Source organism: Myzus persicae, unplaced genomic scaffold, assembly GCF_001856785.1.
Source record: "Myzus persicae strain clone G006 unplaced genomic scaffold, MPER_G0061.0, whole genome shotgun sequence".
Taxonomy (NCBI): domain Eukaryota; kingdom Metazoa; phylum Arthropoda; class Insecta; order Hemiptera; family Aphididae; genus Myzus; species Myzus persicae.
In genome coordinates, this window is record NW_019101471.1 from 451,349 (window position 1) to 465,015 (window position 13,667).

At 27.4% G+C, this 13,667-nt stretch overlaps 2 protein-coding genes across 4 annotated transcripts; both read right to left on the reverse strand.

The window, feature by feature from the left end:
* Positions 1-770: 770 nt before the first annotated feature.
* LOC111029264 (ESF1 homolog) lies at positions 771-8,300 on the reverse strand. Of its 2 annotated transcripts, XM_022308229.1 has the most exons (9): positions 8,148-8,300; positions 7,558-8,016; positions 6,056-6,225; positions 5,888-6,001; positions 5,606-5,809; positions 3,456-4,169; positions 3,241-3,390; positions 2,405-2,508; positions 771-789 (listed from the first exon to the last, which is right to left on the reverse strand). In XM_022308229.1, exons 2-8 carry the CDS (start codon positions 8,000-8,002, stop codon positions 2,407-2,409), a joined length of 1,899 nt encoding a protein of 632 aa, XP_022163921.1. In that variant the 5' UTR covers positions 8,003-8,016; positions 8,148-8,300; the 3' UTR covers positions 771-789; positions 2,405-2,406. The 2 variants fall into 2 exon arrangements, with proteins under 2 accessions (XP_022163921.1, XP_022163920.1); XM_022308228.1 differs by lacking the exon at positions 771-789 and having other exon boundaries at positions 2,392-2,508.
* Positions 8,301-10,056: 1,756 nt separating this feature from the next.
* LOC111029269 (translation machinery-associated protein 7 homolog) lies at positions 10,057-10,902 on the reverse strand. Of its 2 annotated transcripts, none has more exons than XM_022308233.1 (2): positions 10,751-10,902; positions 10,057-10,366 (listed from the first exon to the last, which is right to left on the reverse strand). In XM_022308233.1, the coding sequence occupies exon 2, from the start codon at positions 10,360-10,362 to the stop codon at positions 10,168-10,170; it is 195 nt and encodes a 64-aa protein (XP_022163925.1). In that variant the 5' UTR covers positions 10,363-10,366; positions 10,751-10,902; the 3' UTR covers positions 10,057-10,167. The 2 variants fall into 2 exon arrangements, with proteins under 2 accessions (XP_022163925.1, XP_022163924.1); XM_022308232.1 differs by having other exon boundaries at positions 10,057-10,369; positions 10,751-10,901.
* Positions 10,903-13,667: the final 2,765 nt, after the last annotated feature.

The window sequence follows — 13,667 nt, forward strand, 5'->3', positions numbered from 1 at the left end:
TTAAATCTACGAGAATATTGGAATAATGAGAAATCGACCAAATTTAATTAATAGAGGGCGGAGGATACTTACTGTATCTCAAATTGAACCCCCCCAGTTTTTCAATATTTTAATATCAAGCTAATGATACTTCTAAAAAAAGAAAATTTTAAATTTTTATTATAAATTGTTTTATACCATTAATTAAAGTAAAATAAAAATCAGAGTTCATTGCAGGATGTAGAAAGTCTTCTTCTTTCAGATAAAAAATATAGTTATCAAAATCTGACAATTCTACGAGGCCTGAAGGCTGAAAGTATTAAAATATAATTTTCAAAAATTGTGAAAAATCGGCACCGGGCCACTTGAAATAGATTGGTAAGAATGTAAAATATTAGAACAATATTGAACTACAGGATAGACTAAATTTCATCTATTCTGTGTTAGAACAAATATAGTCTAAATATAGAGGAGATAAAAATAAACAACAAAATATAATATTGGTTATTACTTATTAATCACATAAACACAATACATAATCCTGTTGTAAAGCCAACCCAAGATTAATTTAAATTCTATCACCAAAATTACGAAGTATTTGTAAGCTAAAACCCTAATGCGAGTTATCTACTAGTATTATCTATATTAGCTAAAAGTTATTGATTGAATAATTATATTTTACAAGGATATAGACAAAACACGAAAAATACCATTTTTCCTTGGTCATTTAAAAATGTAAAAAAATAAAAGTACAGTAAAAAATCAAATATTATTTTTTTAAATTAAAATTTCACCTGTATTTTACTTTACCTGTAACAATCAAACAAATACATATTACCATTTATCATACAAAAATATTACAAATATATAATATATATTATCAACAAAAACAATTAGGTAATCGTAGTCTTTTTTCACCAATCTTTTATGCGTCTGACTTCAGTTCGGGGATTTGAGCTTTTCAACTAGGTCAAGTGCAATATAGTAAAATCTAGACGGTCTGCCAGTACATTTGACGCGGACTCTAGTATATTTTCCTTAGTCAAATATTGACATATCATTTTTAATATAATGACAAGTAACTGTGCTATAATAAAAATAGTGATAATATGATACTTGTAAGAAGCCTTCGAGTTGTAATAATTTATGTTTTTAGATTTAAATTCTGTTACAGTAAAATGCACTTATAAAGCATCAAAATGTAGTTGACAGAAATACTTAAATACATTAGTCATACATATCGCAGATATAGATATATAGACCATGTATTATGTATAAAGTATATTGTATAAATATATAAGGTAGGTACACCAGATTATTACAGTATACCGAGTGATCCATTTAACATAGGACAATCTTTATGGTGTAGTCTGACACTACTTACATTCGCTCCGTTTGGGAAAGCTGTGTCAGTCGGAAAAACGGTCAATCAAAGCTGTATACACTATTACAGTATTACTGTTAATAAACTATGCCTCTATGCTTCATGGAGCCCAAACAAATTGCAAGCAGTCCAACCCTCATGCATTGATGTCACTCGGAAAAAAAAGACACTCATTACGTTATTTTAATAACTATTGACGTTTTTGTAAATATTTTTAAGACATTTGGAAAACAACATTTTTTACTTCTTTTTCTAGATATAATTTTTTTAACGTCTTACTTTTGGACTAGCCATTTATGAGTTATGTATATAAAGTCTAAATGGACGGAGTTTAGGGTTCAGTTACAAGGGGTTGTGAGTACACCATAAAACGTTGGTCTACTACTTAAAGTACTTTTAAACTAATAAATTACTAGTCCGAAATTTGATTTTTATAAATCGAAACGGTCAGAATAATCTGCTTTTGAATATGAAATTAAAAATGTTTGCTATCGTGCATTAAAGTAAAAATAGTGAGGTATAATTTTTTCTAAGAAATGTTATTTGTAACGGCTTAATTATATTTACCTGTTACAGAAATATTTTTAAAATCATAAGTGTTTTCTAAAATAATTAGCGTCTTACGTTTAATGGAGCACCCTTATTATATATTACATAAAAGAATAAATATTTATAGCTCAATTTACCAAAATCATATTATTATAATACACATCATTAAATTGGACTTCAATTATGTCACTTTAAAGTTCAGGATATTTTTGTGAGCCAGTTTAAACGGTTATAAATAATTCATTCACTATTCATGAACGTAAAACTGCCACAAGCTTCAAATTTATACGCTAGGTATTGTATATGTATTAAAATGGATTGTTTTTTGTAACAATTCATTATATTAGTTTTAAATGTTTACTAGGTACAAATATATTGAATTATCTCAGATACTGTTACCATTGAAGTAAAATTAAAGGGATTTAACAAAGGAAGTATCTATTATAAATGATGATAAATTAATAATCAAGAAAAAACCATTATACAACTTACACTTATTTATTATGTTTAGTTTTACTTTTGATGGATTTTACAAGATTAGATAGTTCTGGATTAATAATTGATTGTTTGGACTTCTTTTTTGGAGGAATATCAACCTATAAATACAAAATTATTAATTACACAAATGTATTTGATATACATATTATTTTTTATCCTAATCAGTTCTATTATTATGGACTTTGAGAGAATCAAGAATAATTGGGCACTAACCCAGTTCATTAGAACTATGTTTTTAGTGCAACATATTTACAACATTTTTTATGTTACATATTTGTATTGTTTGTAAAATTATAAATATTAATAATAGTTTACAATACCATCTTGCTCTAATAGGACCAAATCAAATAGAATAAACAATGGTATTGTGTCTATTTTTTATATTAAGTGGATGTTACACAATATTTGTTTTCTATCAAACCAGCATAGACAAAATGCATCAAGAGTAAATTATTTTTTATGATTTTTGAGTAATTGTGGAGGAACGTTTTTGAGAGTTTGACATATTGGTTTTATATTTTACTATCTAATTTCATTAATTAATTCATTAATTTCCTTTCCCTTCTCAGTCCTAAACACAGTAGTCACTAAAGGCAATATCTCTGTCCATAATCATTACAGAACAACACTGCCTTATTACTTGATATAAAATCATATCCACCATCAGTGTCTACCTACTATACAATCATTAATTGTATTTTTAATTTTATAACTGAACTCATTATCAGTGGCATTATATCATAATAATGGAGGAAACAAACAAACAAAGAGTGCACTGAAATTCTCTAGATTATCAAAAAGACTATTAATAATATTAAAACTTTTCTAACTTTTTCCATATCGTACTGCTGCCTCCTTGTTGCCTTTTCAGAAATAAATTCTTCCATGCCTTTTGTCCTTTTGAATTTTGGATCAGCAGGGTCAATGTTAAATAGATGTGATGTATATAATGCAGAAAATCGATCATCTTTTACATCAACCTAAAAAACATAAAGATTATTTAAAAACAGTAAATCAATAATTGTTTAATAATTTGGTAACTTACAGAGAAAGCATCATTAACAGATTTCTCATTTAAATTTTTCTTTTTATTCTTTTTTTTCGAGCTTTTAGTTTCTTCTTCTTGTATTTTTTTCATATTAAAGTGTTGTTTTTCACTAGGTTCTTCGTCCATTAATAACAACTCTAATTCTGCTTGTTGTTTGATTTGTTTGTTTTCATTCTCTGAATCTATTTCGTTATCTTTAGTTTCATTTGTTTCTTTTCTTAGTTTTTGTTTTTCTTTCATTCTCTCTTTCTTTTTTTCCATCATTTTCTGGAATGGTGTCATATTTTTCTTAGATTTTTCATCAACTGATTTTTGCACTTTTTCTTGTAAGCCAATACCCCATGAAATTTCTAATTCTGAATCTTTACTAGCCTTTTTTTCTTCTTCATCTTGTATATTTTGTAATAGTTCTTTGTATTTATCAATGGGGTTTTTTTTAGAACCACCATCTTCATTATTTTCCTCAACAAATTTGTTACTTTCGTCATCACTGTCTTCATCTTCTGAACTAAAAGCTACATAATTCTGTAAATCGCTATCATTAATTTCACTTTTCGGGTTTGTCTTAAGCTTATTTACTAATTCACTACGTCTCGGATCTGTCTCATCCCATGTAAGATTCACTTTCGCTTGTTGTAAAGCGGTAGTAGTAAATAGATGAGGTTTGTACTTAGTTAAATCTGGTAGTTTATCACAGACCTCTTTTGGTTCCTACAAAAATGTAAAATTATAAAACATTTAATAATAGAATAAGTTTATTATGCATATTAAAAATATTCAAGACATAACTCAAAGAATTAACATTATATCATAATATAGTATTGTTAAATTATTTAATTTTTATTTAATACGAGCATAGATCAAAGTACAGTAATAATAAAATTAATTAACATGTAAATGGCAATTCAGAGGAAGTGAAACAGAACTAGGTATAGATTTGTGTAAGAACAAAGGGTATAAATTAGCAAGGTAAATCATACGGTTAATTAGATTGTTTGAACTACAATAAGTGATGAGCATAGGTATAGCTAAGTGGAAGTAGAGCGAGGTAGACATGGAGGGACTTGAAAAATAAGTTAAGAAGCATAGGTGCATCTGTAAAACCGTCAATGAGGTTTCCGAGGAACTTCATGTTAATGTCAATTCTTTCATCAAGTTACGTCATAGACCAAGCTCGCAGAGAACTGGAGAGTAGTCATGTAACAGGGGGGGGGGGATCCTCAACACATGACTGGCATTGGATAGAAAGAGCCTTTGGACTAGCTCGATGATTATAGAGTCAGAGGTCGTGTGGGAATCCCACAAAACTGAACCATATTCAAGTAGGAGTTGCACTAAGGAATAATAGGAAGTCTTCAGCGGAAAGGTAAGTTTAAAGTCAGATAATATTCACCTTTGAACCCTAGAGGCCTATATGCTTTGCAGCGTATTGATTGGATGTGATAGTGGAAACACCTGAGGAACACCTAATGAAATAGAAGAAACTTCAGATTTACATCTATTGATTTTCAACAGTTGACACCTATCAGATAGGTATGATTCAAACCAAATCAATAGCAGATCACCAAACCCAGTATTTAATTTTTAATTAGATCAAATAAAAATATCACTAAAAACACAAATAATAATCACTCTTTAGTTTTTAATAACTAAAACACACAAACAAAATAATTTAGGTTTAATGAAAAAATGATAATTATATTTAATTTAACCGTTATAGATGATATATAACTCTTATACATAAGCATTTTTTAATTTAAAATAAATATTTCATTATAATATTATTACATACCTATCCATAGTAATTTAATAGTCTTTAAACATTCTCCTGAATACATTCTGACATAAATAACAACAATTTCACTACTTATAATTTTAATTAAATTACTTTCTACACGAGTTAGATTCCTTTCTCCATTTAATAAAACCAATTTATTCTACTTTTATCATTCATAATTATTTTTCATTTAACATCATATTCAAATAATATATGTTTGTATCAACTATCAAACAACTATATTTTATGACCAAGCGTGGAATTTTTTAGTGCAAAACAAAAAATTCTGGCAGCTTTAGATACATAGCAAATGATAGATACTTATTGGTACTGTGTTATATTTGTTGTTAATTATCAAACATATAATTACTTGATCAAATTCAGTATCATCTGGTACAAATCGTAAATCTAAACGTGTGGCACTGCTTTCATATTCTATACCATCACAGTCTGTATATAATTTACCAGCAGTTCCAGGAGAATCGCACACAATAATAGCATAGTAATATTTAAGTCTTGCTAGTTGATATTTACGTAGTTTTTCCATGTGAAATTTACCACCTTCTTCTTCTTCCTAGTAATAATAAAAAGAAAACATGTAAGCAACTTTAAATAAGGCAACAATGGTTTACCAAAAATATTTTAACTGTACTTGATCACTATCATCGGATGAACCAATTTCCTTAGGGTTATTAGAAATTAGTTCAGGAGGCCCTTTAAGTTCCTCTTCTTGCATTCGTTTTAAACCAAAATCAGATGGATAAATCTATATAGAAATATTATATGTAATTTTGGTAAAAACATTCATTTATAAACTTACAGTTACAGATTTGATGTAACCATCACTAGGTAAAAATGAATTAAATAGAATCATCAAGTCAGCTGCCTGAATTCTGTCCCAATCCATATTACACAAGGCTAACCTAGATGTGGCTTCCTCTACATTATCAGCGTCTTTGTCTAATTCTCCCCAACAATGTTCAACGTTTTCTGTATATTAAGAATAATATTAATACAAAATATTTATCAGTAATAAAATAATATGATGTATAAAGAAGAAAAATGTTTGTTCAGGGTAATCTCTGAAACTACTTATTTCAACTGATTTTAAAATTTGTTTATTATTAGAAAGCTACACTATCCCAAAGATCTATCAACCAGCAGGGATGGTAAACCTTTTTGTTCTCAAATAAAAATGTTGGTTTGATTTTATTTTACCTGTGTGACTGCATGTCAAACAATTTGATGACCCTAACTTAAAAAATTCCTATATCTATGGCTTGAATAATAAAAAAACAAGTTGAGAGGGTTACTAAAAGCGTGTCACTTCATGACTTCAGTGTCATAGATTTGCCATTTCTGATCTATAGGCTTTATTTTATCTCGATAAGTGGCCCTAAATTTTTATATTGAGGATTTGCAATTTTTTTTAAATAATAATAAATAATAATAAATTTTGTTTATTATAAGGTTGCTATTGATTATATAAAATAAAATACTAATTATGATTGAATTTAATTTTGAACCCACATTTTATAATGTTTTAGAAATAATGGTTTAGTACCTATGGTTTTGATGGTTTTGACCAATTATAAATTGTAGGTTCAAAATTATATTCAATCATAATAAGTATTTTGTTTCATGTAATCAAAAGCAACTGTAAGAGTAACTGGTTGTTCTAGGAACCTGCACGCATACACACGTGGCACTCAACATGTTAATAGAACATTTGTAATTTATATATTTCTGTATATACCTATTAAGTAGTTACTTACATTCATCTCCGTCATTTTTTTTTTCTAATAAGTAATGGAGTTTTCATTTAATATAATCAATACCAACATAAGGAAAGTAAAAGTAAAGTAAAAGTACGTTGACTTGGAGTTTCTTACTTTTGTTATTAAAAGAGTCATTTATTATTTTTACTATAATTTTTTTTTATTATTATACATTTATTTTATTTTTAACATTTTTTATTAAGAAATTAGCAATTAATTATTTCTTATAACTAATTAGGTACTGATAAAAAAAAATTATTTCACCTATACAAGGCTAAAAATGTTAGAAAAAAAATAGTTATTATGATTGAGTATAATTTTATAACTGTGCATGTTTGATAAAAATCTATAATGAAGATTAAGATAGGGTAAATCCATGGGAATTTGTCATAGAAAGTTTTTAACATCATAACACCGGGTATTAAATGACAAATTGAACATATATTTTGATTCATAAAGGTATTTTTAGTGGCAACGAAGAGCACGGAGATCAACTAGTTAAATATAAAACAATACTATTAACTTTTACAAATAATATATTTACCTTCTTTTTCTTCATCAGATGTATCGTCATCTGATGAGCTGTCAGACATCAATTCACCATCGCCCCTAGCATAGTCTACTGTTTTATCTTTTAAGCGATCTTTGATAGTTTTACTGATTATGTTACTCTTTACATCATCATCATCATCATCCTCTTCAACTAATGTCTGCTCTTCTGACTCAGATTCTTCAGCAATGTCATCACTAGAATTTTGTTCAGCATCCGTGTCTTCTTTTTCATCATCGGACATATGATAAAACTTTTTAAAGTCATCAGTTGTAGAACCACGTAGGGGTTTTCCTCTTTTATCAATAGTATATTTAACTTTAAATCGTTTGTCATTAAATATTGATTGAAAACGTTTGTCAATCTTAACTTTTCGATCAGCTTTAGGCACACGCCTAAACTTTGGATCATCGCCAATTTTAGAGAATCGTTTATCCATGATGAGTATTGTATCTAAAATCAATAAAATAATGAGAAACAATGTTTTTGAAAACAAGTATTGTTTATTTAACTAAGTAACTTAATAATAATGAATGGAATTATATGGTTAATAATCATATTGATTAAATAATTAAATCACTTACCTATATGGCTATATATTATATTAAATCAAACAAAATTTCTGTATGAATTTTATTTTGTTTGAATTTTTGATTTAAGAACAATTTAAATAAATAATTGTACTTTATTATACGAAGTAAGATATTTCTTGATTATTAGACATGTTATCATTTTTATTTTTTATACTATCAGACATTCAGACATGCACGTGTTTTTTATCAACAATTACAGTTATTCTGTAATATCATTAAACATAAATTGTTGTGCTTACAATTAAATTATTTTATTGGTTATGTAGATTGAAATTCACAGATATGTATATATAATATATAGAATAAAGGATTATATTCTGTTTAGTCACGGACTAAAATATAAATATATAATATCCTATTCCTATACACCCAGTATAGTGTGTATTATTTAAAATTTAAATCTTAGTCCGTGGATCATAATAATTAATAATAGGTAAAAAGTTTTCAATTTAGAGATTACCACTGTATACCATGACAAAATAATTTATTTTGTCATGCTGTATACAATCTTAAATTGAGCTGAAAATAATTACCTTATACATAATATTGATATTATTGACATGATTATGGTGAATTGGCTTCCAATAAGAATAAATAAATTATGATGAAAATTGAGTGAAATATCAACTCATTTATGTGTTTTTAAACTTTACTGTTAAAATTATTAATTCATGGCAAAAAACCCAAAATAATTTATTGATTTAAGGCTAAAATATTGTATATATCAGTGTTCTCAAAGTTATTGAAAAATTGAACTAACCATTTCATTTTTTTTATAATAAGAAATAAAAGAAAATATTATCACATAATATAATTAATCAATATATTTTAAACATATAAGTATTATTAAATGATAAATAAATTGAGGGTCTTAAAAATTGTTCAAATTCATCAACATAGAAACATTGTTCATATTCAATTTGTCATAATTCAGAGGTTATGTAGGTGTTGTTCATGTTACCTTTAATTTGCTAATGTAAAGAAAGCTTAGGAACTGGAGTACCACCCTTAGGAGTATATAAATTATACACATAGAAGCAGTAATTTTACCCGTGAAGAAGAGACAGCAATTAAAATCTTATTTTTTTAGTTGATTCACTAAAGGTGAAAGAATCTACGTAGATTCTATGATACCGTTCATCATAATAAATTGATTTGTATCATATTTGCTTATTCAAGAAATATATTATCTTATAACTATTTTAGACAGAATATATACATGTATAATGTTTTTCTATATCATATAAATATTTTATTTTTGAACAGATGTCAAAAGTTTTTGGATCCATAATATACACATTAGAAATCATTATTTAAATCTGTGGCACAACCAAGTTTGAAGGTTCCCAAGACTGGTTTGTGTAATAGGAAACAGTCTACTCCTAACTAGTAATTACAATTATTAAATATGAATATCAACAACCTTTATTTTAAATAGTTAGGTAGATTTGCTGCATTTCAATAGTGCTATATAATTTTAGCATATTAAGAAACTAAAATGGCAGTGAAGGGAGCTATACTTATACCTCAACTATGGACTAACAGGGGCCACAAAGTCCAAAAGATTAAAATAATAAAGAAATGAGGTCTAAAGAGAGAGAAAAAAAATCTTTGTAAAATTGTTAAATTTTTATAATAGTAATATTAAAACAAATAAAATTGTAGGATATGTTGACGGTCCAGTTTTTTGTCTTGAACCGTGGTCCGCTAGTTGCCTACAATTGGTCCTTTACACTGCCACTTTATGTTGTTTGATAGCAATGTAGGTCTATGTGCAATAACCTTGTATATTTAGACCATGATTTCAATAAATATATTATTTTTTACTTAATTAACTATAATAATATTGAACATTAATTTTATTAATTCATTTTATTTGAAGTAGAAAATAAAATTGTAATTATTATTGTAAATAACACAATATTGTATTTTAATTTGAAATCATCATACAGGAGGATTTGTAATTTACATAGGATCTTATTTTTTTTTTCTTAATTACATGGTTTGTACATTATTTTTTGCCCGATTTCTTGATTCCGCCACTGACCATTGGTCCTTTTTGTGCGGCTTTTGTCTTAAGATCATTCAATGCTTTTTGTTGTTCTTTTAATTTTTGTTTCATTTTCAAGTCATCTTCATCTATTTCTTTAGATTCTTTCTTCGGGTTTTTTAAAGGCTTCTTTTTTCCTCCTTCACGTCCTGACATATTGCTGCTAAGACATAAAAAAAAATAAAAAATAAAAAAAACTATACACCACAAGATAAAACAAACATTGAATATTATGTTCCTTGAAATTGTCAATCTTAATATAGGTAACGAATTATTTCATGAATCAAAAAATACCCATGGATTTAATGGACTTTTTGATCTAAAAGCCACCATAAAAAATCGAATTTGATGTTCAAAATCAAAACGATATTCAACTAAGATGAATCGTTAATATGAATACAACTTATTACAATATATTTCGAACAATCAAACACAATACTGAATAGGTACTTTGAAAAGAAAAAGTTCCCGTGACGACCAATTTTTAAGTAGCTAGGTAGGTAGTAAATTAAGTAAAAAATAATTAATTTGTATCAATACTTACGAATAGTTTAGCAGAGTTGGTTACTGAACGAAATATTATTCAATGATATTTAAAAATTTTAATATCACTCAATAATAAATAATACTTAGCAGTGTGTGCTTGTCACCCAGTCAGCCTATATGCAGCTTCAAGTTTCAATTTTCAACCCAATGCTGTCTGTAATACCGGAATCGGTAACCAGATAGCAGAAATCAGTTACCTCTAGTTCATGGTTAGGACCACGGGCACTATTCAAGGAGATTAAATACATTGTACGCCAAGGAATAATAGATTTAAAAAATGGTCGATATAATAATTAAATAATACCATGAAAAAATAGATCTAGGTACCTATTTAGTATTTAGAATCTATTTAAATATTATTTTGTCATGAATAATATAGCAGTTTAAAATATTTATGTATATATAACTTATTGTAGCTTATTGAAATATTAAAATATAGTATGCGAAGTAATATTTTTATTTTTCATTGTTACTACTTAGGTACTATTAGCAAATGCAATTGAAGGTAGTAATATGAATATGATTTTTACCATAGACTAACAGTAAGTCCATGATTTTAACATAATATAGAATCTTCCGAATTTGTACGTGATAGTAGATTAAATCACTGTCATACTTAAATTATGAAAAATGACCAATGTGAAATCAATTCACTTTAAGATTCTGAGCGGAGCGATGAATGTGATGAATTTACAATGTGTCTTTCATTTTTTTACAAGATAAGTAGCTTTGATTTTGAACTTCAGTATCTGTTATGGTACGAAAGTGAGTCTAATTAGTGCGTTCAGTACATTAAAATTTAAAATTCAGTGTAGTTTTCAAAAACGCAGAGAAAAACAAAAAAACATTAAGGTAAAACGGGAATTATTACCTAAAATTGGTTTTTGGCAAAATCGACTTTAGCTTATGGTATAAATTTAGTATAAATGATCGTATAAATACATGCATTTTTCCCTAAATGTTTGTATTAGCATTTTCTGTAGGCACATCATCAAAATATTTTGACTGATGTTGGGCTATTTATAGGTGAATGTAATTTTTAATTAATACCAGTTTTTTTAAACTCATGTCGATAAAAAAAATTTTACTCAGTCGAAAAACTTAAAATTAAACACAAGGTTCCTCGTAACTCATAACTTATGCGAGTCATAAGCTTTGTTAGTGAAAATTAAAAAAAAAGTCGGGTCATTAAAAATAATTTTCTTTGAACAGTTTCAAAAAGTGGAATCCTCTGGTTCTTGCAGAATGTCGTCAAATGTAAATCAGGCTGCACGTTATCACGTATCACTCTTTTTTATGGTTACATGTAGTTGGAGGAAAATGTTGCTCCAACTATATTGTTATTCAAAGCACAATTGAATACCACTGAACTGACTTCTACGACTGAGCTGAACAGTTATTATACAATAATATATATATATATTATATTAGTGGCAAAGTGTATAGATGAGGTTTATGTACTAAACGTTCGTATTTCGATTTGGACAATTTAAGGAAGGTTTAGATAATATTTATTCTACCAGACTCTCGCCAGTCGCAACTCCCCAGACAACGCCAGATAATACAGCTAGTAAGTAATATGTTATAAATTGTTATACATTTTTCACACAAACATAATGTGTTGCACACTTGCACGACGTGCGCGGTTGTCATATTATCGCAGATATATATGTGTATTTACATATTTCGTTAAGTTCAGGTTATTTTCATATAATATCTCGATATATTCAAGTTTCAGATCGGAACGATATGAAGCCGGATGAAGATAGCTGTTTGTTCGGCTGATACAGATATAGCTTTATATTCATGAATCACGAAACTTTCCTTTGCTATATATGGGTAGTGTTTATAGGAATAGTCGATGTTTACTCGTAAGTTTGTTTTCATATTATTATTTTGGGGCTTAAATGTAGTTTATAGACTCAAATTAATTATTTTTTAGCATGGCAACAATCTAACCGTAGTCTTCGTTTCATCACGCCAAATTTAATAAGTATCCATTTTGCCAATACTATACACCGGATAGCGTATTACCAAGCTCCATAGTGCCACAGCACCATATATGAATAATACGAACTCATTGATTCATTTGAAAACTGCTCGTAAATACAATACGAATTATAATTAATTATTATTGATATTATAACACCTTAGGTTTCTGCGAAGTACTTAAAACAATATATTTTATATACTTTATACACCACATGTTTATTAGTATTTACACCTATTTTAGCGTAGTTTATACCCTAGATAAAGGTATTGAATATTTTACAATTATATATTTTACTATAATATTTTCATTTTTTATTGTAATAATACACTTTAATATAAATTGGTAGTTATTAAGGCGCACAGTCTTAAAATGTAATCTTTTCTAGACGTTTCAGTTGCAGTTTATGATTAAAAAATCAGTTATTAAATCAACCTGGATGACGTAAAATAGGAATTTTTCATGTGAATATCTAACGATGAATCATTATAAATGGGGATAAATGTCAAAAGTATAAATGCAAATTAAATTAAGAATAATAAAAAACAATTTTTAAGAGGAACACGATTACCTGCTGCTAATATTAAAGTCTTAATCATTATTGACAAATAGATTAAAATAATGGATCACTCAATATCGGGCATCGGCGTATCAAGTATCGGGTATTCGCGGATACCAATCTAATAATGGGGCAAATGGATTTATAGCAATACAAGTTTTAATTGGTTGAAATATTTCTATATTGATAAAATCAAATTAATAAATGGAAAAAGTAATTGAAATGATATATTACATCGTTATAATTTAAATTCAAAATTATAAGCTATTTTGGTTTTCAACGAACTAGTTGTATTTGTAAATACGAATTATTTTTAAATAAACTAATCCTAAGTGTTCTAAGTTGTGATCAGAGTTGCCTACCTGT